General features: G+C 39.5%; 1 protein-coding gene across 2 annotated transcripts in view; it reads left to right on the top strand.

The window, feature by feature from the left end:
* The window catches only part of ppm1bb (protein phosphatase, Mg2+/Mn2+ dependent, 1Bb), a 31,084-nt gene extending 5,549 nt beyond the window's left edge, over positions 1-25,535 (top strand). Inside the window, exons 2-6 of one of the 2 annotated variants that reach the window (XM_081392620.1) lie at positions 14,825-15,670; positions 17,987-18,104; positions 18,624-18,735; positions 19,388-19,445; positions 23,444-25,535. In XM_081392620.1, coding sequence (XP_081248746.1) covers positions 14,840-15,670; positions 17,987-18,104; positions 18,624-18,735; positions 19,388-19,445; positions 23,444-23,473 — 1,149 coding nt within the window. In that variant the 5' untranslated portion in view covers positions 14,825-14,839 and the 3' untranslated portion in view covers positions 23,474-25,535. Of the gene's footprint in view, positions 1-14,824; positions 15,671-17,986; positions 18,105-18,623; positions 18,736-19,387; positions 19,446-20,076; positions 22,486-23,443 lie in introns of those variants that run through there. The other variant, XM_081392619.1, reaches the window with a different exon arrangement.
* Positions 25,536-26,049: the final 514 nt, after the last annotated feature.

The raw sequence follows: 26,049 nt of genomic DNA, 5'->3' as shown, positions 1-26,049 counted from the left end.
ATTATCATGTTTAAATATGCATCATCGTAATGACAGTCACAGGTAGCGCTCTTAATTTTCTTGGCATGGTCTTAACATGTGTATGGGTCACAATCAGGTCGTGTGGATCACCCTCTTATTGCTGTCATCACTGAACCAGCTCTCCAGCTCACAGACTAATGTCAGGACTCAGGGGATTAATGTCAAGAGGCCCGAATAGGTGGTGTGTGAGGACTACGACAGTGTGAATACATGCAAGATGTTTCCTATGCTTTGAGAGTATTTGTATGTTTTATGGGTTTGGCAGGGTGGTGTTCAGAATGACTCAGGATTAACTCTTTCCTCACCTCTTCCTTGTGGCCGTGTGAGAGGCGTGCACAAGTGTTTGCGCTGAACGTCTGACGTAAAGAGAAGCTTTAGTTAGGCCTAGCCTAAAAAAATGCATTCAACTTTTTTTCTTTCAACAAGGATGCAATAAATTGATCGACTGGCAGTAAAGACATTCATAATGTTACAAAAGATTTCTACTTCAAATAAGTACATTGTATAATATAATAAAGTAAAAAAGTTATCTAAATGTTACTTAATTTCATAATTTACTGTTTTTACTGTATTTTTGATTAAATAAATGCTGCCTTGATGAGCATAAGAGTCTTCTCTCAAAATCGTTTACAAATATTGACGGTAGTGTAGATTTAATTTTTTGCTTTAGCTTGATTTTGACTTAAAGGGATACTTCACCTCTGGGAAGATGAATGTGTATTTAAAATAGGTCATTTAAGTAGAAGAAATGTGAAGAAATTTTTGAATTTGGAGCTTTCTAGACTGAGAAAAGCCAGAAAATGTATTTTTGGCTTATGTGGATGAAAGACAACAACTCCCAGAATGCACTTACTTCGCTGCCTTAGGAGGCCACGCCTACCGGTAAGAGTGCGCAGTTGAAAACAAACAACAAGGCTAGCCTACGTGACGAGTTTGCGAGGGATTTAGAGATCGTCCAAAATGTCCGGGATTCGGCTTTTGCGTTCTACAGTCGCCATTCATCATGTTTACTGTGGCGAGCAGGACGAGGCTGACGGCCGCGGGAGAACAGCGCGAGGCCGGTGGCATCATTACTGAGACGCGCCGGCCGGGTCTCGCATCTCTCACGGAGGTGCGGGAATTTTTCTTAGCAATGGTAAAACGCACATCAACCGATCACTTGTTTAGCGTTCATGTAAACACTACATTCAAATTCACCAATCGGAATGAATTCAGTTAGATTGAAAGGTGTGCATGTAAACAATGAATGGCGACCGCAGAAAGCAAAAGCTGAATCCCGGACATTTTGAACGATCTCGCCCGCCGGACAAGTCCGGGAAAAGGAGGATGGTTACTTACTCGGCTTTCTCCTACTATTCAGCTTTCTCCACAGAACAAGAGCCTGCAAGCTTAGCTTCCAAAGAAAGATGGCTGATACTGTGTACATTCTGAGTGAGATCCCACCCTCTATGGGCGGGCTGAAAACATGCGGAACAACGCCTTCTACTGGCTGTAGTCTTTAGCCTCTTTCCAGAAAATCCTCCGATGACGCAAAATGACGATTTTTGCGTCATCGGAGGATTTTTTCCAGACAAAAAATACATAAATCTCTTGTCTCAGGGGGATATGAGGGTGGAAAGCATGGTAATTCGAAAATACTACAGGTTTTCTACTAATACAAAGCTTAATGCTAAATCCTGAAGTAACCCTTTAATTGGTCATAACTTTATTTAAAAATTTCAGATTGTGTTCTCAGATACATGTAATTGCATTTGTATAATTGTATTATGCTACAGTTTCAAGGTAAAAACTTGGATTTCAGATCACATGGCTTGGTCCAATTGCTTAACACCTTAATGGAATCTACCAGCTGTGTTTTGATAGCCGGAGGTTGTGGATTATTTCTGAGTTGGCTCTAAAAGCAATAGCTCAGGTAGCTATAAAAAGCAGGTTCAGGCTCCTTGCCTTGTATATGCAATGATGGTAAATTCACTAATGGATGTTAAGTAGCCTAACCATATTTGAAATCAATAATCATTTCTTATGCAGATTATTTGATTCATAGAAATGCTACTACAGTGTTTATCCCAGTTGATAATACTTTTATAGAATGTAACAGGTCTGCTTTGTCTTTAGTTTGTATAGACGTATGAAGTGGATATTTTTTTAGGTAACAGCAGGTTTGCTTGGTTGACTGACTGATGCCAAGTGTATGGACTGTTTTTCATTAGACCTTGATTCAGAAGTTACACTGGCTTCTAAGATGATGTCTCTTCATATTCGCTTGGCCTCTCTTAGTAAATCTATAGGCTACACCTTTGATAGATAGTTTAGCCAAAACTAATTATTGCATTTACAAGTAGCAGATCATTGCAGGGCTTATAATAGAAAGAAGCCATCGCTGGTTTTGGATGTAGCCTATACGATGGTGTCTTCATGACTCTTTATGAGGATCTTATGGTCTTGTCTATCGTGCAAACAAAGTTTCACTTTCTTCTTTCTTACAGCACAAAGTTGTCTGCTTTTCTGTTCATGTTGTATTTGTCTTCCTCAGCAAACCATTTGGTTCACATAGGAACTTCTTCTTTGCGTGCCTGAGCAGCACCATTGTGGCGAGAAGGAAACGAGCGTCTGCTGCGAGTGTGTTGTTTTGTGTGACCAATACAGGGCTCCAGACTGCAACCAAAAATATTAATATTAAGTTGGAAAAGCAATTCAGTTACTACTATAAGTGGATTTTAGTTCCCAGGACATCCACAAGATGGATAAAATTGCTGATGCTGTAAAACGAGGGCAGGCGTGACAAAATAAAACATGTTTATTCTTTTGTGGCACTTAAATAATATGGTGCCTATTTTTATTTTATTTTTTCACTTGTAGAAGTGAATTTTGATTATTATTATTTTTTGTCTGGAGCCCTGCCAATATCATAAACATTTAGGGTGTATTCACTCTCAGTTTGTTTGGTCCGGAGACTCCGGACCAAAAACGCTTGTTGTTCACAGTGGCATTTTAACACCAAACCTAAAGGCATTTGGATATGTTCACAACCTGCTACATATGATGGTATTTTGACCAGCTGAGAAGTGCTTATAAAATGTTTAAAGGGATACTCTACCGTTTTTTCATATTAAACTATGTTATTCCCTTATCTAAGACGAGTTGATACATACCTCTCTCATCTCAGTGCGTGCACTTAATAGCTCTAGCGCGCGGTGACACTTTGAAAGCACTTAGCTTACCCCAATATATTCAATGGTATCTAGCAGCAATGAATTTAGAAGTGACCAAACACATCAACGTTTTCCCTATTTAAAAACAGTTACACGAGTAGTTATACGACCAAGTATGGTGACAAAATAAAACGTGGCGCTTTTCTAAGCGGGTTTAAAAGGATAACTATAATGTATGGCGTAATAGCACTTTTGGAAGTACTTTGACTGGCGCAGTAAAAAGTCACGCCTCTTCCTCTCAATTCTGTCAATAGTGGAAAGAGGATCAGGCGTGACTTTTTACTGCGCCAGTCGAAGTACTTCCAAAAGTGCTATTACGCCATACATTATAGTTATCCTTTTTAACCCGCTTGGAAAACAACAAGTTTTATTTTGTGTCACCATACTTGGTCGTATAACTACTCGTGTAACTGTTTTTAAATAGGGAAAACGTTGATGTGTTTGGTCACTTCTAAATTCATTGCTGCTAGATACCATTGAATATACTGGGGTAAGCTAAGTGCTTTCAAAGTGTCACCGCGCGCTAGAGCGATTAAGTGCACACACTGAGATGAGAGAGGTATGTATCAACTCGTCTTAGATAAGGGAATAACATAGTTTAATATGAAAAAACGGTAGAGTATCCCTTTAAAGGAGTCAAAACAGTGGCAGGAATCCCAACATCACACACACAATGAAGATGTGCAGTGAGGAGACGCGGCTCTGATGCCTGTACCGAACTGTGATGGTCAAATTTGCGACTGGCATCTTGTGATATCGTGTCCCGTTTTTGGTTTGCTTGCATGTCTTTGGTCCGTGTTGCGTTCATATATCATTCGAACCACACCAGAGTTTGTAATCGGACCAAGACCCATCTTTTCAGCGTTCTCAGTCAGCTTGTTTGGGTTGCAGCGTTCACACTTATTCAAATGAACCAGCACCAGGGTTTGTTTTAATCAAACTAAACATGCCAAGTGTGAGCACACCATTAGTGAAGTAAGACTAAGCTGTGGTTAAAGCTGTGTTAATCTGTATTACTGGTGCTAGGTATCTGTTTTTGATCTTACTGTAGTCTAACCCTCAGGCGTCATGCCCACAGATCGTCTGATGCATATTGCATACAAAAATGGCTCATCGCTACCAATCTTGATTGGCTTTTGCCCAATTTCTAGGATTGATCGTAAGCCGATAGTTGGAAATATTTTTACATGAACCTAACAGCACTGAGGTCAGTGAAATCCATAAAAATGAAAAGCACATGTGGTGAATATGCAATTGCAAAAGAAAAGTGAATTTTTGAAGTATTGTCATTATGGGACAAAAAATGTCACGACTTGAATGTTTTTTGAATCTTAGGTACACAGATTGCATTGAACTTTATCTCAAGCACCTATTCAAATACGTGTTGCTTTGCTGTACCATCAGCAGGACTCAGCATTGCTCACTATTGTTTGATGTACCTCTATATACCTTTTTGTTCACATGCTGTGATAGCAACTGCTGCTCCTGCGGAGACCAGCGATTTCCACAAGATGATGCTTGTCTCGAGTCTTTCAATGAAGATTTCAAATAAAATCAGGTTTTGCTGATTCTCCAGTTGTGCAGTGCCTTGTACGAAAGAGTTTCAGGTAGTTAATTGTCATTAATTTGGAACTTTCCCTTCATTTTTTTACCCTTAGTTGTCTCTTATTCCCCTTGCACAGACCTTTTAGACCTTTTAGCGAGCAGGCTGTCAGCTCACACCCTCAGTGGTTGTGTAAGTCTGCCAAAATCCACTTCCCTCTTACGCCGATACAATGTATTTTGGCTGGGTTTGTGCAGTACAGGCCTGCGCTTTAGGTTTCACTGTGTGGTTTTGATAGAAATGACTGGCCAGTGACAACAGTTTCGAGGGGAAAGATGGCGAAAGTTTGCGGTTCCAACTGTGTAGGGCGGTGTGGGAGTTACAGTGTGTCTGTGAGGGGGCGGATAATTCGTACAGTAGATGTGAGAGCTCTTCTGTGCTTTACATGTGTGCATGGGGAGAGGAACCCGACGTCGCATCTTTCATCCTGCCTCCAGGAGAGCAGAGGCCACATATGGTATGAGTGATAGAAGAGGGGTAGGTTGTCATTCTCCTAACTCTGTGTTTACTCAGCTGAGGCTAGCTGGACAGATATAGCTCTCTCCATACAGGGCCTTGGTGCGCTGCTTTTGTTTTGGTGCCTTGTAATGCAACACATCTTCCTTTAGCTTAGGGAGTGCCTGAAACTGTATGATCTGGGTCCTTTGTTGCACTCTAACCACATAAACACCTTTTTGTAACGGCTCTTGTGTGCTATCTTTGAAACACTCTCAGAACTGGCCCATGTCTCTCTATCCACTGATTTGATCACCAAACAATGATGTAACTGCCTTTCTTACTACATAACCTGCCTATAAATACACATCATGTATCATAGTCTGTTTATAAACCTTTCACAATTTGAATATGAAATGTTATTTTAGTTGGACAGGGAACATAAAGTAGCTGGAGCCACTGTACAGCGCTGCATACAGAGCAGGAGCGAGGCCAGAAATGTTTAAGTGGGTGGGCCTTTATAAAACAGGGTTAGCAAAGCGTAGCTTATGAAATATAAGGAGAGAATCCGCTACATTGTTCTGCGAATAGCTCCTGAAATTGCTATGATCGTCAGCGATAACCGCAGCAACAGACGGAACAAAACATTTGTCAAAATAGTCCTATGCATTTAGTGCTGTAGTGTAAATGCAGACTAATAGACCTGCAGTAACATAAACGAGTATAAGAAAACAAGACTGTTTAAAAATATTTAGCGCTCTTTTTTTTTTTTTTTTAAACAGCAATGTTTAAAAATAGGCCCATTTGATTTCTTTTTTTTTTATTAAATCTAAAAATATTTGAAAGTATTTGATGCATTTACTTATTAGCATAGCCTAAATCATTTGTTATTATAGCTATTTTATAATAAATCCAAAAGCAAAACGTGAAAAGAACTACATTAGGAAGTGGCAATGGCAAGCGAGCTAACGAGTGCTTCTCTGCTGCCATCTACTGGTTATAGTGGTAATTTCATTGTCATTTTTATTTTAAAAGTATTTGTTTTCCCCTAGGGAATTTTTTCATTTCAGACCAGAGGTGCACCCCTGAATATTAGTGATAGATACTTCTGGTAAAAAACTGAGATGAACTCATTAAGTTAAAGGTGCCGTAGAATGGATTATTTTATTATTTTATAATGTTTCCTGGGGTGCCCTTATAATGTTAGTATGTTTATTAGATCAAAATTTGTTATAATTTAGAAATAAAAGGCATATTTCCTAGCCTGATTTCATACCCTGATCTGGACACTCTGTTTGAAGGGTCGTGTCTGCTGTGAGACTTCAGTGTAAACGCCCACTGCTGTGATTGGCTGACATGCTTGCATATGAAATATCTGGCATTACATGTAGAGCTATCTGGAAAACATTTACTATTACAGCGATTATACGTTTTTACTATTACAGCTATCGGGATTAACGAATCATGATAAGTTTTTTAAGTATTTAGATCTATTCCAGCATTGAGCAGATGACAGCCTGTCGATCGCGTGAATGAAGATCTTATCACTGCAACGCGATTTACTGATGCATAAACAGTGTTGAACGACTTTGAGAGAAAGATTATCTGTCTGGACTTGAACAATTACACATCAGAAATTCACATAACCCACTGGTTCTCCAGAGGCTCGGATGAAGGAGCTAAAAAAATATTTTTGTGTTCATTTGTAGTTACATCCAAACACTGAACAACTGCCATGCTTCGTTCGCTCGTCTGCAAGCCACGATGTCTCTCGAGGAAAAAACAATATCGCGCTGGATCTAGATAACACAGTGTAAATTATCGTTAATAAAATCACTACTTACTGCTTGCGGGAATATAACGTTAGTTGAAATTGCCCCCTTCGTCCGTTTGAGACGCTGAGAGAAGCCTGGCTGCTTGTTATTGTTCCAGGTTAGAAAAACAGTCCGCGGTGAAATGGGCAGAGCAACTAACAACTTCGAATTAAACTGTAGCGGTATCCGATTATAGATAGATTATAGATAGATCTGCCATTTTCTCTATGATCCTCGCTTGTTTCTTCACCTGCAGAACTTCCGATGATTCGGCTGTGCAGTTTCGCCTGGCACTGAGCATGGGCTGGCTTATGCAAATATTTAGAGGCGTACATATTAATGATCCCAACTGTTGCGTCACAGTTGGTGTTATGTGGAGATTCGCCTGTTTTTCAGGGGTGTTTTTCAAAAACGAGATTTAAATAAGAAAGAGAAAACTATGGTGTTTGAGACTCACTGTATGTCATGTCCATGTACTGAACTCTTGTTATTTAACTATGCCAAGATAAATTCAATTTCACATTCTAGGGCACCTTTAAAGGAATCGCCCGGATTCATTGCTAGCCTTGTTTTTTTTTGCAGCAGTACAATTGGGGTTTCCAATGTAGGCTTTTTAAAGTATCAGCTGATTGATATTTGCCTCGCATTTTCAAATTCAACTCCACAAATGTGCAATTCTTACTATAACTAGTTTTACAATCTTGTGTTATAAGAAGATATTGTGGGTGGGACTAACAGATACTGACTAATCATATTTAACAATTCATTTTGACAAACGAATGATATGCACCCATGCGCCAGAGAAACAAGTGTGCGGCCATAATTCAAAGTGAGTGTGGTGTGAAAATTTGCACCATGACCTCAAGCCAAACACCCCCCTCAGAAGCCTTTTTTCCCTTGGTCGAACATTATTAAAGTTAAAGCTTATTTAGAGATATCAGCCGGATGGCTTAGTGCAGGCGCTAATGGAACCTAGGTTGTATATCGTAAATTACCCCACTAATAGCGCCCGGAATGGTACCAAACTTCTACAGTAGTACAAATATGTTCTGTACTCATAAAATGAGGCATTGGAAAGTTAAGTACATCAGGAGTTAATTTAAATAACACTTGCCTGATGGCTAAAGCTACCGCTAACCCGGACGTCGAGGTCACTTCAGTGATTTGGGAAAAGCCCGTAAAAGTCCTGGCAGAAAGCCAGTATATTCAATAGGGCTGTCACTTTTGTGAAAAAATCCTGTTCGATTTAAGTGTTCATTGAATCGATTGTAAAATCGATTTTCCATGTCTAAAGACGTTTTCATTTTAAACGCAAAATATGGGCAAATCCACGGACAACGAATTTGGACGAACGTAAAGAGGGCGCTTGAGACGCGCACAAGTCTGCAATATTTCTGATGATTTATTGGCGTGAAGTTTCATACACAATGACAAACAGGAGTGCAACATTCTCGAAAAACAATAAGCAGAGTGGACTGCCATAGCATAAATGAAAAACACTACCTCAGTCTTCAACATGGCTGTGTTTACGATTAGAAATGTCAAACAAATTTCGCCTATGTAGGCGTAGCCCGAATTTGTATCTGAATGCATGAGACTGTCTGCATACTGGCAGAATTCACAGTTTTGTAGTAAAAAGAGACACTTTATGCAGCTATAATCTGCTTGTGTGTGTGTGTGTGTGTGTGTGTGTGTGTGTGTGTGTGTGTGTCAGATCCTGCAGTCGCTGTATGACGCGCGTTCGCTGCGAGTGTATCGTGACGAGCTGGACGCGCTCCGAGAAAAGGCCGTTAAAATCGATTCCCTATTTTCGTTTTCGAAACTTGCGTTGGTTGGTCCAATCGATTGTGCAATCGATTTTTGAATGTGAAGTGACAGCCCTAATATCCAACATTTTTTATTATTTTTTTCCAAAGTGTTGACAACTTAGTGTTAACAATCAACAAAATATTATTGCATTCCTGGAACTGGGTGTCGTTACACTACATCCTTATGCATCGCTTTCTGCCAGGACTTTTACAGGCTTTTCCCAAATCACTGAAGTGACCTCGACGTCCGGGTTAGCAGTAGCATGAGCCATCAGGCAAGTGTTATTTAAATAAACTCCTGATGTACTTAACTTACCAATGCCTCGATTTATGAGTACAGAACCTATTTGTGGGGGGGGGGGGGGTTTGGCTCGAGGTCATGGTGCAAAGGACCCTAGGTTGATTTTACTCCGAACCATCCCTTTAAGTGATAACATTTTCTGTAATAAACCTACTGTTACAAAACAACTTTTTTTGTTATTAACCCTCTGTTGATCCGACTGTCCGTGGGTGGGGATACAAAATGTGGAAGTGTAATCTGTAGTTTTCATGAAAGCCCTGGAGCTGTCAAAAGTCCAAATAAACTTGAATTGTATATTTTACGTCTATATATTTGCATACCATAATATAAATGATGTAGCAAAATCTCTAACAATAGACAGTTTATTTCGCCACCACAATATATATCGTCATACCGGCCAACCTCTGTACAGTGTTATAAGCATTAGTGTGGCTTGCAGGCACTCAGAACACCAGAAGTGGACTGGCAAAAACTGTCAGCTAACAGAAAGCTAAATGATTTGGTCAGAATCCTATCAGTTGCTTACTCTATACCAGAGGTTTTCATGCAGAGCTAAAGCGGAAATGTGTGGGGGTCATCTCGTCCCGAGAAGATGCAGAGCTTGCAGCTAGGTCACTGAATGAAGCTAAGCCCCCTGTTTACAGTGCGGCACTGGAGTTGCTTGGTCACGCCACAGTGTTTACTTTATTTTTAGAATGGAGTCTTGTATAGAAAATGGGGGGGGAGGTTATAATTGTGCCTCAACAAGATGAGGGTGGGAGGATGTTATGACATCAATTTGGACCTTTTTTGTTGTTGTGTGTCCATGTCCATGTACTTGAATACACTAGGTCTAATTAGACTAAGAAAAAATACCTTTAGCATTAGAATATCACTTTATTTGCAACATCTCAATTCTTCACAATGTGTTGCTACAGCAGTAAATCAATTGTGTTCTGTGCTTCTCTTTGAAGCTCTTTATTTGCACAGTTGCTATAGCAGTAGTGATCCTTGTGAATCCTTATTGTGTGCTTCAGCATTTCCTGCATAATTCTGTTTTAATCCATTTGTGTGGTTTTGTTTTTTAGTTATTTATTTGATTGATTTATTTGATTATGGAAAGTGTGTCCTTAATTACATGGCATACACTATATGTAATTTCACAGATTAGTTTTATGAACCTTTAGTAGGACTAAGTAAAAATAGTCCTTCAGCTCTCTTTTTAAAATATCATGATCGTTTCATTGTATTTTCAGTGGCTATCCAAAAATGTATTTGTATAGTGCATCTTTTCCTGCTGATGTCTACTGAACTATGACTCAACTGCATAGTTTAGCTTTGTCAATTTTTTTTTAATGGATATTTTCATAATCCATGTTGGAAGGTTTTCTTTGTATTAGTTTTCTGCACCTCTTTTTTTTTTCAGGGCACACCGATACCAGCTGTGCTTTATCACTCTTTCTTTTCTCCGACGGCAAATTGACACACACCCGCCTCCTCATTCGCTCTGATTGTATGTGCTTGTATTGCACATAATTGTAGTAATTCCCGCAGGTTTCACACTTAACCAAAAGCACGTGCACCACTGATTTATAGGTATAAGTGGCGCTCCCATAAAGCCGCCTCAAAGAGCTTGCGAGGACATTTTTTACCAAATCAATTTTTTTTCATGGCTTATTGCGCTTAAACAGTCAAATACATACAAAATTATGTCAAAATGGCCGTCTTGCTGAGTATTCAGGTAAATATTCAGTTTTAGAACGTAAACACTGTAATGGTATATTGGATCTGTGCATAAGCTCTTAAAGTGATAGCAGCCTAATAAACCTGCTGCAAAAGACAGAGAAAATCACTCGCTGCTCTTGACTGAATAACTTTTTTGTAACTTTAATTGTAAGCATTAATCTGTATTTCATTTTTACAACGAAAACTATCCAGTGTTATTTTACTGTTTGATTACTTTCATTTCTGTAGTATTTCTTACACTGTTAAACTTGAAGCCATGTTTATTTCATTTGTCTCTTTACTCTATTGTATTTATTTGTGCTATTGTTTATAGTTTGCTTATTTGTTCTTATTTTATTACTGTTAACTTGTCTTTATGTAAATGTAGTTCAACAATTCAAATTAAGCCTCCTGTGCTGTGTAAACTATTACAACAAAACATTGTTGCACGTTCATACAGACACAGACAGTATTCGAGAGGCTACTGGATCATTCCGTGAAATCAACCAAATTTTGGAAACTTCCCTGGGTCAAATTTTTGATTTTGTTAATATTTTTTTTCTGTACAAACAAATAGTGAAGAAGGACAAAATATTAAGTGTCACGGATGAATATTTACTTGAGTAATCTTGTAGAGATGACCATGAAAAATTACCATTTTCACCTGAGATTTAGAACCAAAGAGGGGTGTAAACTGGCTTTAGAAAGATGGCAACATCATTTTATTTTTACTATTTTTACACAGAGATTGGTAGATCTATTAGTAAATCTGTTGACTTTAGCAATCTTTGTTTCATTATATGAAAACGGTGACAGTTCAAAAATGGCGAGGGATTCAACCATCAGGGGCCTTTAAAATGAAGATTCCAAAAGGAAAGTTTAAGAACCAGTATCTAAAAGGATAGTAAGATATCTTTAATATTTCATGAGTTAAAGGCATGCAAACATATTGGCCCATGTTCAGAAATATGCAAGGACACCCTTCCTGTACACACAGCCCATGCACAAGAAAGATGCATTGCACTGTTTATGAAATGACAGTCTGAAAGAAATATTTAAAATGATCATTATTTCCCAGATCATAAGCGCAGATCTTAGGGTAAAATTATGCACAATACTCGCAATTGCGAGCCGAAATTCACTCCCTGAAAATATCGATACTTGGCGGCCATGTATCAATACAGTTCTCCCCAATATAATACTGTATAACCTGTAATTTAATCCATAGCACTTCCAGCCAGGATTAATGCATCAGTGTCTATACATAGCATTTGCAGTAAACTGAAAATAATTTCTTTCATTTAGTTGTGCCAGACATTCATGTTTAATCTTGCCTTTGGTGTGTGGTGTGGGGATGAAGGTAAACTGTCCATTTTCCACCATCCCTTCTTCAGGTCCACATCCAGCCACCTTTCCAAACCCCCCTCATTTCCTGCTGTTGTGCCTGTTTATTAACGTTTGATCTGATACATTCGTGCGTTTACTGCACCTGGTCTTGTGCTCTTGTTTTCAAGCCTGAGCATTAACAAAGCTTCCTCTTGAGTGTATCTGCCATGCTAATGGCAGGGTTTGATCAAAGCGAGCGCTGCATGATGGATCAGCCCTTTTACTGTTGACAGAGATCATCCCAGCCTCAAGGCCTCAGAATGAAGAGGATCTGACAAGGACGTCTGAACATGAATGTTGGGAAGAAGCCCCGTTCCCCCCCATGAATAACAGCCATAAGGATGCACCACTTCGCCCCTGCCCACTTTCAGAAGCAAGTAACCCAATCTGAGTTTGAAGGGATATAAATAAAGCCATGCTCAGAGGGGGAGGACCTGCCAAACCGACAGCCTGGCCAGCCGAGCCATGACACTGCACAACAACCTGTGCCCTCATCCAACCACACACACACAAACACACACTCCAGCTACCAACCACCTTTTTTGGTCACATGCCTTCCATGCCTGTCATGTGTGGAGTAGTGAGCAAATATCTGGCCATGGGCACCACCCTTCTGGGTAAGTCTAGTTTAGTCCCTGATGGGCCACATGCTCAGGTTTGGACAAGCCCATGATCCTCTGAATGCTGGAACTTTCACTGGATCCCGGCCCTGCTGACCACTGCCAGTTCTCATTCTCCCAATGGATAAACAGACCTGTGAAGAGGGATGCTTCAAGAGAATGAGAGAAACTGTAATTTGACCTCTCCCATGACCCTGCTTGTAATATCTATTGGCAAACCTTGACTCGTTTCTAGTTAGTAGCCTACTGGCTTTTTTGGGTTTGCTAGGTCAAGGTCCCAAGTTGTGATCGCATAGCTTACGAGGCAGCTCTCGTTCCATTTGTCTAATGGCTTATTTGGGCTTGTAATACATTTCAGTGGCTATTCCTGGAGTCATGTAATGGTCTTACGGTTGGGGTTTGCCCAAAGCGGCTTAAAGCTGTTCCACACTTTCTAATCCTGCATTCAGATGGGGAATCAGACTTATGAAAAATACATTTTGCCTTCTGTCTCGGTAGTTTGTAATCAATAATACATTTTTCCTCTGGTCTTGTAAGTTCTGCTAAGCTCCTTTAAAGTGCGCTTTGCATGCATGCACCGTTTGTGCAGTACACAAATGCATTTGATGTCTGTGTGCTTGCTTGTCTTGAGGATGAGGTTAAGATAGCCAAAGCCAGTTTGTTTTTTGTTTTGTTTTTTTCCAAGCGTGGCTCATGGTAGAGATGAAACTCAAGATGAAATGTGATGCAGGAGCTTGAGTTACCGTCCGGACACACCCCATCTGTCTGTGTAGATTATGTGTCCAGAAGCCTTTTTTGACATCCTTATATGCTTTCATTTAGGCACTGCTTCTCTTATAATACTGTGAGGGTTTAGATCCAGCTTTTGACAGGAAACTTTCATTCTTTGAGCTACCCCTTCACTGAAATCCTACAGTCAAGCTCACAATTATCTTACAAACACTCTTACACAATAATACAGTTTTAGTGTATTTTTATCACATAGCCTAAATGCTCCATTTGAACACACCTGCACATTTTACATTGCATAGTGCCTTTCATGGTGAGTTATGATGATATGGGTCTAGTTAACCAGTGATAAGTCACTTCTGCAAAGATTTTCTCATTGAACGTCATGCCAAATGTTTCAAAATTACGCTATTTAATGTGTTAGGTTAAATAGTTTTAATTTATTTTTCTGCCTACTCAGTGAATTATGACTTATTTAGTCATATATGCTTGTATGCTCATTGTATTTAATTGGTCTTGATTAACATAATTGCTGAGGTTTGTTTGAAGTATTTATTTGCTTTTGATGAGCTTTTGGCAGTTTGTTATTATCTTCATATCTGCGGTTACAGTAGCCTTTAGATCACATCAAGATCTGTCAGTAACTCCGTAGGCAGTTGTCACTTTCATAGGCTTCAGTCTCGTACGTTTTTACATGCACTGTTTTATGAACAAAAGAGGATTGATGACTGTGTAATACTAAAGAACATTGTCGTCAATGCAACGGCTTTGCTGGTGTGCTCAAGTGTTTGTTTGGCTGATGTCCCAAAAAAGCCCAACCTGTGTTTGTGGATTAAATTGCCAGTAACATGTTTAGTATAACATGGCATGATATTGTTTAAGGGTTAGTTCACCCAAAAATGAAAATTCTATCATTATTTACTCATCATCTTACGTCATCTTTAAAACACAAATTAAGATATTTTTTTAAAGAAACCAGTTTTCATTTAAAATATTGTAATTCATTTGTTGACGGTTAACCAAAGTTTTAATGGAATGACACGAGGGTAAGTAAATAATGACTATTTAAATTATTTGGTAAAATATGCCTTTAACCTCTCAAAATGCTCTTTGTTGTTGTGATACTTAAGCATCATAAAATGCTTTTTGACTAGTAAAGCAACTTCGCATCACTCACTCTTTCTCTTGCAGACGGTGTCCTGAGCCATGGGGGCCTTCTTGGACAAACCGAAGACAGAGAAACACAATGCTCATGGGGCGGGCAACGGTCTGCTCTTTGGCCTGAGTAGCATGCAGGGCTGGCGGGTTGAGATGGAGGATGCACACACGGCCGCAGTGGGTCTGCCTCACGGCCTGGACGACTGGTCCTTCTTCGCGGTGTACGACGGTCACGCGGGCTCCCGCGTTGCCAACTATTGCTCCAAACACCTGCTGGAGCACATCATAACCAGCAGCGAGGACTTCCGTTCTGGCCCCGACTCCGTGGAGGGCGTTAAAATCGGCATTCGTTCTGGCTTCCTGAAGATCGACGAGTACATGCGCAACTTCTCAGATCTACGTAACGGCATGGACCGTAGTGGCTCCACGGCGGTTGGCGTGCTGGTGTCCCCTGAGCACCTCTATTTCATCAACTGCGGAGACTCGCGTGCCGTGCTAAGCCGTGCCGGACAGGTCCGGTTCTCCACACAAGACCACAAGCCGTGCAATCCACGTGAGAAAGAGCGCATTCAGAACGCAGGAGGTTCTGTGATGATCCAAAGGGTGAATGGTTCTCTTGCAGTGTCGCGCGCACTGGGGGACTATGACTACAAGTGTGTGGATGGAAAGGGCCCCACTGAGCAGCTGGTATCTCCGGAACCGGAGGTGTTCGAAATCCCACGCGTTTCAGAAGAGGATGAATTTGTGGTGCTCGCCTGCGATGGTATCTGGGATGTGATGACTAATGAGGAGCTGTGTGATTTTGTACGCTCTCGGCTGGAGGTGTGGGATGATTTGGAGAAGATCTGCAACTCTGTGGTGGACACCTGTTTACATAAGGTGAGGAGATCACAACAGTCTCTAGTGATGATTAGTGCTAAAATAAAAATATGACTGTTTTAGAAGAATATAACATTCTTCTATCGCCATATTTCGATTTAAACTTACAATAACACTCATATTTTTTTATGAAATATTTCATTTTATACCATGATCTGAATGCTTATTTATTTTTAGCTGGTAAGTATGTGTTAACCTTAATTGCACTCGCACACAGAGATGGGAGATCGCACTGCACACACACAAAAACATTTAGGAGCACAAATACTTGTTTGTCAATACTGTCCCGCGACCAAAGTAGCTTCACTACTGAATTGCTAAATAATATTGTTTCAGTAATGAGGTAGTAACGTTGCTGTTTTTGAAGCAATTAAACTCACAGCTTCATTGTTAGTAGAGAAACGCTGCACAGATGCAGGTAACCTACACTAGCTCTGTTGTCACTGCTGGCAAGGTGACCATGGTATAAGCAGGGTGATCCATGAGTAGGTGTTCATTAATTAATAAATAACAATTCATTTTTACAGCAAAACAATGTTGTGTATGTTTTTAATTACACATTGTCATATGATCAGCCAGTATACATTATTTTTAAGTCTCAAGGTAATGTAACGGAGGCCAGCTAGTAGTTGCTGTGCGAGTAAACCTCACTCCTCTGATCTCAATAGGCGCTCTAGCGACAGACTTTAGCCTCCTTGTTAGAGCGCCTGACACTCATGCCGGAGACCCAGGTTCGAGACCCGCACGGAGCGGGGTGTGAAGGACCCGGTGAGAGGGGGGTTACATTAACATTAATTTAATTTCTGATTTGTCGGTTGTGGCTCTGAATAATGCACTATTTTGCATTTGCATTTGACTATCTTTTTAACTGTTCAGACAATTCGTTTTTTTCTCTAATCGGACATCATGGTTTTTCGCTGTTATTCAAACTGCCAACTTGCAAGCAAGTTCAAAGCTGTTACTTGAATCTTTTTGACTGACTTTTGACAGTTGACAATCAGTCATTTGTTTACAAATTGGACATAGAATAGAATAGAATAGAATAGAATAGAATAGAATAGAAAGCCTTTATTGTCATTATACTCGCGTATGAAGAAAGTGCTTCCCTTGGTGCCAGAAAAATTATACAACCAACAAAAACAATATTATATATGACAAATATTAAACGTATATTACAAAAATAAACTGTTTGTAGTCAAATTTAAATATTGCACTAAGAATATATTGCACTAAACCTGGTGTTTGGTGTTTTAAGCCCCCAACGGCGCCTTCCAGGCAGCGAGGGGATGGGTAGGTTTAAGGTTGAGGGTAGGGTTAGCTGCCTCTAAGGAGCCATTGGGGGCTTAAAACACCATCGAGCACTAAACCTGTTCGTGGGCAAAGTGAATATTGAAAAATAGCACCCTGAGACTGTATGTGTGTATGTATTTATGTAGCAGAGAGGGATCAGTGCATATTAGAGTTCATGATGGTTATGGCTCTGGGGGAGAAGCTGTCCTTGAATTTCATCATGGTTTGTGCTGTGTTTGCTTTGTGTCAAATAGAGTAAATGGCATTTTTGGTTGAATTATTTTTCTGTCTTTTAAATCTTTTTACCCTAATTTCGTACCTTTTTAGTCTATTTGTTCTGTTTTTCATTAGTTGTACAGCTTTATGAAGTTGAATCATTGAGTCTTTACATAATCGCTAGTCCTGCTAGTCTCATTAGACAAACCAGCTGTGTGTAACTCATGATTTTATGAAAACAATCCCCACTCCCCTTTTCCATGCTGCATTTTTTAATTATTTGTTTGTCTCATGGCATTCAAGAATCCAAAACCCCTCGAATACCCTTTTAAAAAAAAAAAAACACTTGAGCCCTCTGCCTTTGTTGACACCAGCTTTCCAGATGATCAGACAGAGCCAGGGACCTTGTGAGTGATGTCACAGCTCTGGATCTGGCATGGATTTTCTCAAGTTGATGTCAGGGCTTTCCGTATTAGTCTGTAACCTTCTTCATACATTTTCATGATGTATGGCTCATATATACATTGGAAACTAAGCCTTCTCCCCCCCCCCACCCCACCCCACCCCACCCCCAATTGAAAGATGTTTCTCTACGATGGTCTGCTTAGTGTCTAAGTATGAATAGATGTCACAAATTTCCATCTGAGGTAAATATTGGCAAAATTGGAAGCGGTCTAGATTTATAGTGGTTTACAATAGAAGCTTGTGGTGTTATAAACACTTGCTCAACAGGTTGGACTTTTGTCCATTGAACTGCCTTTTCTTTAACCTACAATCTCTTTTTTTTTTCCTTCTTTTTTTTCTTACCAGGGAAGCCGAGACAACATGAGTGTTGTTCTAGTATGTTTCCCCAATGCACCGAAGGTATCAGAGGAGGCTGTCAAGAGAGAGGCCGAGTTGGACAAGTTCCTGGAGGCTCGTGTGGAAGGTAAGAGGTGGCACCTGTTTATTTGTCAGACAGTTTTCTGCATTGTCCATTGAGCGTTGTGGAAATGGCCATCTTTTAATTCAAAAAGTCCTAATGCCAAGACCTTAGTGTCTGCCATGTGGTTTGAAAATGCTCTCTGTGTAAGTTCTGTTTAGATTGCAGTCCTCCTCTTCTCCCTCTGTTTCTTCTCTGTCAACTTCCTGGCATGTTCTGAACAGTCTGGAGGCTCGTAGGAACTTTTCTGGATGGGCAATATATTAATTCTGAAAGAATTTGTGTACTTTCCACTAGAGATGTAGTCAGGACAGCTGTGATGAAACCTGTTTGGCGTTCTTTCTCCAGCTGGATGTTATTTTTCTCACACTCTGTCTATAAGTGGGATTTCTGATCCAATGCCTACACTGTTTTCACAGCAGTAGTCATGGTGGAAGAAATGCTCCAGGCTTCCATTATCAAACTCTTCCATTATCACACTCTTCCATTATCCCACATGTGTAATGTAATTGTCTTTCTCTGCAGAAATCATGGAGAAGTCAGGGGAGGAAGGCATCCCAGATCTAAGCCACATCATGCATAACCTTCGCCCTGAGAGCATCCCCAACCTGCCACCAGGAGGTGGTCTCGCTAGCAAGTACGGATCCAAAATTTAGTAACATTTGTCCATTTCTGCTGATCAGAGCCGTTTTGTAATTGCCCTACTTTTGTATTAGGGGTGGGGATCAGCACACACTTTCTTTGTTTTTCTTTTCTCTTTTGTTTCTGTTTTTGCATTTAGATTAGTACTTTAATCCTTAATCTCGAGCAAATGTCTAAATGATTATCCATTTTTCTATTGTAAATATATGTTAGACATATGGTAATGTTGTAATGCCTAAATTTACTTGTATCATTCAAAATTATAAAAGTTAAGTTTTTACAGTTTTTCTCATTGATTTAGACACAATAGTATAGTTTTAATTTGAACCATCTACATGTCCATAACATGAAAGTAATTATAGGCCTATTGGTATCATCCAGAATTTTATATTAATTTAACATTAAATGTGAAAATATTTTCTAGTGTTGCTGTTATATAATTATATAACCTAGTATATCAAATTATTTTAATGTGGAAATTAACTTAAGATATTGATTTTTGGTGTGAGAATACAGCTGTAAATGAAATATCAATTTATAGGAATCGAGTAAAAATATTGTTGCTGTAAACCAAATAATATTTTCCTGTCAGAGTCTTCCTTGGTGTTTAATATGTCTCTTTTCTCTTCTCTTCTCTTCTCTTCCAGACGTAGTGTAATTGAAGCTGTTTACAACAGGCTAAACCCACACAGAGAAGAAGATGGGGTGAGTGTTTTTTCCTTACTTTTTTGTTCTTACAAGAATTCAAAACAAAAGGTCACTTGAGTCTTCTTGCTTAGACTTAAGTCCATTCATTTACTCATCATCTTATAATACTTTTAATGCAGACACCAGCAAATATTTTGAATGATACATTTAGTAAGTGATTAGCAAATGTCGTACTTAGGCAAGTGTAACTGGTACTCAGCGATAGCTTTATATATATAGAGCAGGTTAAACATTCAAACACCACTATCTTTAAGAGCACTGCCTCTGCATTTAAGATGTAAATGCAAGGCTTTTTTTGCTGGCCTTGGCTTTGTTTGTCCGTCTGTGCTTGTGCCACTCTGTAACCGTTTGTATTTGTGTGGTCGCATCTTGGTAATGCTACTTCAGCAAGTTTATTGCTCCTAAGACTTGTGAGAAAAGACCCGTGTTGACAAGCTCCTGCATCTTTTGTACACTCGCACGCACACACAGACGAACACACATTCGCCACCACTTACAGCTTATTTTGTCGCTCCTCAAGCGTGCTTCTTTCTAAATGAAAGGCCAGTGTAAGGTCATGGGCAGGTGGCCCGCTCTAAGCGGGGTCTCTTAACCTGCTCTGTCCACTGACACTGGCGTCTTGCACCAGGACAGCCAGGGGGGAGCAGCCGGCGGTGAGGAGGAAGAAGGCGGCTCTGCTGCCGCCCAACTGCTGGATGCGCTACGACAGTTCCGGCTAAGCCACCGAGGCGAATACCGCCACGTGCTGGAGCAGGCGCTCTCCAGTTACCGGCTGTCCTGCGGGACAGGTGCCACGACACGGACCGACCCTCAGGAGGAACCTCGCTCACCCCCACCGTCCCCGGCCACCGAACCCCTCAGCTCTGAGGAGGGACAGGACGAAGCCGCCACGTCACCATCTCTGGACAAGCTCTCTGACGCCCCCACTGCATGGCCCTGATTAGGACCCACTAAACCCAGCCCTGCTATCAAACCCTTTTCCCCACATTGCTAGGCAATGTTCCTCCTTAGAGCAGTTTCAGTGCAGGTTTTTGGTTGTCTTTATGGATTTGAAATAGCTCTTTGGGTGTTTTTGTTTAGTGAGCATTGCTCAAAGTAAAAGTCGCTTACAGAGGAAGTTTTGCGCAAAATTCTTATCACTAAAAACCTGCTCTGCAACTGCAAGTGAGGTTAACCTTGGCATATCCCAGCTCTGTCTGCAGTAAGCACTTTCTCGTATCTCTGCACTTAGCCTAGTGTTTTTAAAATTAGACCTGGATGAGTATTCTGTTGAAGGGATAGTTCATCCTAATGTGAAAATTGTCTTTACTCACTCTCATGTCATTCCAAGTGACTTTCTTCTGTGGAACATATTTTGGAAAATCTTTTTAGTTTAATTGCTGTTTTTTTTTGTTTTTGTTTTTTTTTACATAATGAAAGTCATGTTTTTGGATCCCTTTGACTTTCATTGCATAGAGTGAAAATATTCTTCAAAATATCTTTTTTTGTGTTCTGCAGAAGAAAAACTTACACAGGTTTATAATGACTTGAAGGTGACTAAATTATGAGTTTACATTTTTGGGTGAACTGTCCCTTTAAGGTGATATGAAAACTGTCACACACCTGAATGATTTGACCATCACTGTTTCACACCCAAAGAGTTTACTTATGCAAGTAGTTGTAAGAGGGAATGGTTTAACTGGACAATCTGGGTTGTGCCAAGAATACACACAACTGTTTGCTCTCGTGCCATGCGATGCATGTGTACTCCTTTTCCTGGGTTGTCTCGTGGTTGATCATAGTTATAGGATATTAACGTACTGTAGTAAACATCAGGTACAGCTTTATTTGTGCTCTCTATCTAGTGTGTGTGTGTGTGTGTGTATGAATCAAATGTTTGAAATCCTATTATGCAAAATGATTAACTGGTCAAAAGCAATTCTTTCACCATTTAAAATGGAACTCTAATGCTGTGTGTGTGTGTGTGTGTATACATCTACTCTCTCCATATCTCTTTCATATCGGTTTATATCTTGAGCTGACCTCTTGAATATGATTGTCCTGTGTCTGCTCTTTGAGTGTTCACAGTTATCCAGGTGTGTCCTTGAGGAAAAAGCACAACATGGAAATGCACTGGCTTTATAAGCATGGACCATATGAGATTACAGAAGCTTACACAATCACATGTTCTCGCGAACTCTCATTTCTCCTGTTGTGCTATTCTATTCAGTCAATGACTTTACATTTGCAATATAAAAGTCATTTGTTAAAGTGGACTGCATTACCTATAGGAGTGCAATCTAACTTACTGCAATCTACAAGTTAGGCAACGCTGCTACATGATCATACATGAATGTCTGTACTCTGCAGTATTTGCACAGTGCTTCTTATTGCACTTATCTTATTCTTATGACCCAGGTTGTTGGAAAGCAAGCTGAATTCTGTCCACATGGATTGTGTGTCATATCGCAAGAAATCTGTTCCAAACTGCTTTTGTGATGTGTTTTCTTTGGCTGATTTATCAAGCAATTTGAAGCTGATTGCGTTGTTGATTTGGAAGTTAATGCATAATACAAACTGTGTAATCTTCTTAACAGTTAGAGTAAGTGCATGCGTAATGCTGCCATTGTTATATTAAACTCATGTTACTAATATACCCCCTCAGCAGTATCAAAGAGCTTTACTTAATTGTCCATAGAGCAGTATTTCCAGGGCAAAGGTTTATATTTGTTTTGTTTCACTCTGAAGTTCTTTGAACAAAATAAATCAAATTCAACTATTGATATCTGTCTTGGCTGCCATTATTAAATGTCATAATTTCTCATTCTGTGACGCAGAATGCAGATACAATCACATGAATGCTTTTTATGGCTCTTGTAAGAACTTGTGCACTATTAACTATCATTCATACTCCGATATTTCCATATGTACTCCTATATGGCTAATGTTCTTACTCATGAGCTCAGTGGAAGTTTGAGGCTTGAGGTAAGTGAGCTTCAAATGTGCATAAATCAGTCTTTAGGCGGGGGAAAATAAGTTTTCTTTTCAGATGGAAATGCATCTTAAAAAAAAAAAAAAAAAAAAAAATGCTGGCTGGGCCTTGCAGGTCTTTTTCCACCCATTTTTTTGTGGTTGTTTTACATTTTCAGTAGCTTTTATCATTATTATGTGTATTTAGTTTGAGGTTTTGTTTTTTTTAATGAATGAAATCTACTACACCACCTATTTTGGTTTTATGCAGTTTTTATGTTATTGTGTTTTTTTTTTGTTTTGTTTTTTTTTGCCCTCTGCCTACATTGGAGTCACCTGTAGGTTAGAAGGCACCTACACTTACTGTTGAAAAGTTTGAGGTCTGTAAGATTTGTTAATGTATTGAAAGTCTCTTATACTCACCAAGGGTGCATTTATTTGATCAAACAGTAATACTATGAAATTTTATTACAATTTAAAATGTATTTTCTATTTGAACGTTTTAAAATGTAATGGCAAATCTGAATTTTCAAGCTCCATTGGTCAAGTTTTTATGATCCTTCAGAAATCATTCTGATATGCTGATTTTGGTGCTGAAGAAACATTTGCTATCAACAATTGTTTTTGTAGAAACTAATGGAAAAAAAAAAAGTTTTGGGGTGTTTTTGATTAATAGACTTTTCCAAAGAACGGGATTCATTTGAAATGGATTAATTTATAAATGTCTATACTGTCACGTTTGATTGGTTTAATGCATCCTTGTAATAATAAAAAAATAAAATAAATGACTGACCTGAAACTTTTAAACAGTAGTGTATTTTCTATCAGAAGTATGTAAAACTACTTTGGTGGGTAACCGTGTTTCCATTACATGGAATTCAAACATTAATAAATCTTCCTTTCTCTCCTGTTCTTGTCTTTCACATCCTCACACATTTCATTCTGTTTCTTTTACTTCCCCGATTCTCACTAGCGAGTGCTCTACCCTTTTAATTTGACTCTGTTTGCTCATTTCTTTCCCGTTCTTGTTTTCTCCCCTGTTTCAGAGCGGAGGTGACCTGGACGACCCCTGGTAGCCGGAGCAGCCGACGGCTTCTGAATCCACATGAGAATGTCCTCAGTTCACACAAGAAAACCCTTGCTCGCACACTTTTTTTTGGTTTCGATTCGGAGAGCGTCATAGGAAATGTTAAACAACGAGTCTGGGAATACATACGCTTGTTTTTAAAGATGAGAAAACTACAAAAATGTTACGATGATTTTTTTTTTTTTTTTTTTAGAACTGCATTGTACGGTAGAGAGATTTATTTTTACTCCCCTCCCCATCCCCCCCTCCTGAAATCTGTGTCGATTACGAGCAGTGACGAGACTGCTTGAGCAAAAGTTGCTGGATGCTAATTTGGAGGCATGAACTCAGCTGGAGGAGGACGGGGCCAGCGAGCTCTGAGAGGGACAGGGACCCTCGTTCAGAAGGCTCACTTTTAACCCCTTCACACCACGCATGTGCAGCTTTTTTTGGAGGCATGATCTCTGCCACCCTCTACTTTAACCCTGCGACTCTCACCCGACCAGCTGGACAGCAGCCACTGAAATATTATGTATCTGTTGTGGATTTTTCTTTTTCTCTTTTGGGGGCAGAGGCGAATTTCTTCTTGTGTCATTCATTTTGGTGCTTGCTGTTTAACACGAAAATGTAAAAAATAAATAAAAGGACACTCATTTTGATGGCAGGAGATAATGGCATACCCTGATTGGAGAGAACTTTATTTGGAGGAACTTTTCACGGTGACTTCCTTTTAGTCGCCGCAGAGACCGTACATAAAAAAACTGAACTCGTCTTCTTCTGCTCCGTACTCTTCATCCCCAGCTCTCTCCCCACCGAGTTTCTCCCATCAGCTTGAGTTCTGGTTTGTGGTTTTCTCTAACAAATATCTTGAATTTAGAATAGTTTCCCCCTCTATCATTTTGACTCAGCATTTTTAATTTTTATTACAGATTATATGGCGTAATTGGTATTGTTTGATTGCACTCACATTTGCTTTCGAAAAACAAAAAATACTAAAAACTATATGAAAGAGAAACTATGAGAAGGTAGAGTATTTCTAAAGTGAAACTGCAGAAATATGTATGTGTATATAGCTATATATTTTTTTTTCTCCTTTAACAGCAGAGTGAAAGAGTGGGAGGGGACGCTCTCTCCTCAGACTGGCTGATAGGTACTTGAATATTCATTATGAGTGGTTCTGAATTTTTTTTTTTTTTTTTTTTTGTAATCCTTAATGTAGGATTGTTTTTGAACCGTGCCTGTAAAAAGGTGAACCATGCTGTAAGGGTGTACTTACAGGACAGTCGGCTATGGATGAATGTACCCCTTATTCTCACTGATACACATATACCTTCACGCTCCCATTTGTACATGCTCATGCATAACACTTTCATATGTACATTTATCGTTTGATCAGCTTCATCGTATACGTTCACGTTCTTACTCCATTTACTTCACATACGTTTTTTTCTGCACTCTGTACATCTGACACAGACAGACTTGCTTTGGAGGCCTTCTTTTCTTCCTCCCTTTTTTGTTGTTTATTCATCGACTTCACCTGCTCTGGTGTGTAGCTTTAAAATGAGTGTGTAATTGAATTTTATGAGATGATTGTTTATGTATGTATATATATTTTTGCAGTTTTCCCCTCTTCTGGTACACATAATTTGTAGCCATATGCTGGAAAGCTTAATTTTAAGATGAATAGATCAAGTCTGTTTCCAGTTTGAGATGGTAAAGAGATATATTTTTTGCCGTGAGTGCTCAAGGACATTCATTTGCATTGTGTATATCAACAATTATTGTTGAATAATTAGAAATGAAACAAAGTATTTTATTTATTCCAAGTCTGTTGGCTTGAGAAGAGAGGGTTTCACCGGAGGGGGAAACTACTGTCCCTTGTATTTTGGAGAGTGTGATCAAATTCTCTTGCTCTCACGTCCTTCCTCTATTTCTCTCTGATTCTTTCTAACCACCCGACAAGCCCATGTAATGAACGTCCCCAGTATGATGTTGTGATGTTTCAGTAGCAAACAGTGAATATGATCTGTTCTCCTCAATAAAGGATTGCTAAAGTTTGATGTTAACACACAGACTTGCTTGTGTTTAAAATGTTATCTCGCTATATTTCAGGAAGGGAATGAAGGATTCACACCATGAATCATTCAGTGACAGTGAAATTACTGTGTTTTTTCTCCTCTCAGGAAACCTCTAGCCACCTTGTTTTCAATTCAGAAGCTGTTTTCTATGAAAGTGCGAGACCTCCGATTCATTAGCTGTGGTTGAGTGCAACAGTGTTCTACATTTTCTGCGGCCTTGGTTCCTGAAGTATTTTCCCATTGGGATATTTGAAAAGTCTTTGTTGAAGAGGTAAGCTATCAGCCAAACCAACCAACTATCAGCCAAACCAACCAGCTACCAGGTGATTCATAACATTGCAAACTTGAAGCAAAAAAGTATTCAAAAATCTGATTAGAAGACAAAGGTAAAAGTCTGCTTTGCGGCTTTAATGAAAGAAAGAACTACACTTGACAATGTTTGTTTAATGCAAAATATGCATATATACACACAAATATTTGAGAGTGTCGGGAGTGTTTAAGAGGTCTT

Source organism: Scardinius erythrophthalmus (assembly GCF_964197995.2).
Source record: "Scardinius erythrophthalmus genome assembly, chromosome: 18".
Taxonomy (NCBI): domain Eukaryota; kingdom Metazoa; phylum Chordata; class Actinopteri; order Cypriniformes; family Leuciscidae; genus Scardinius; species Scardinius erythrophthalmus.
This window is presented reverse-complemented; position numbering and strand designations above follow the sequence as displayed.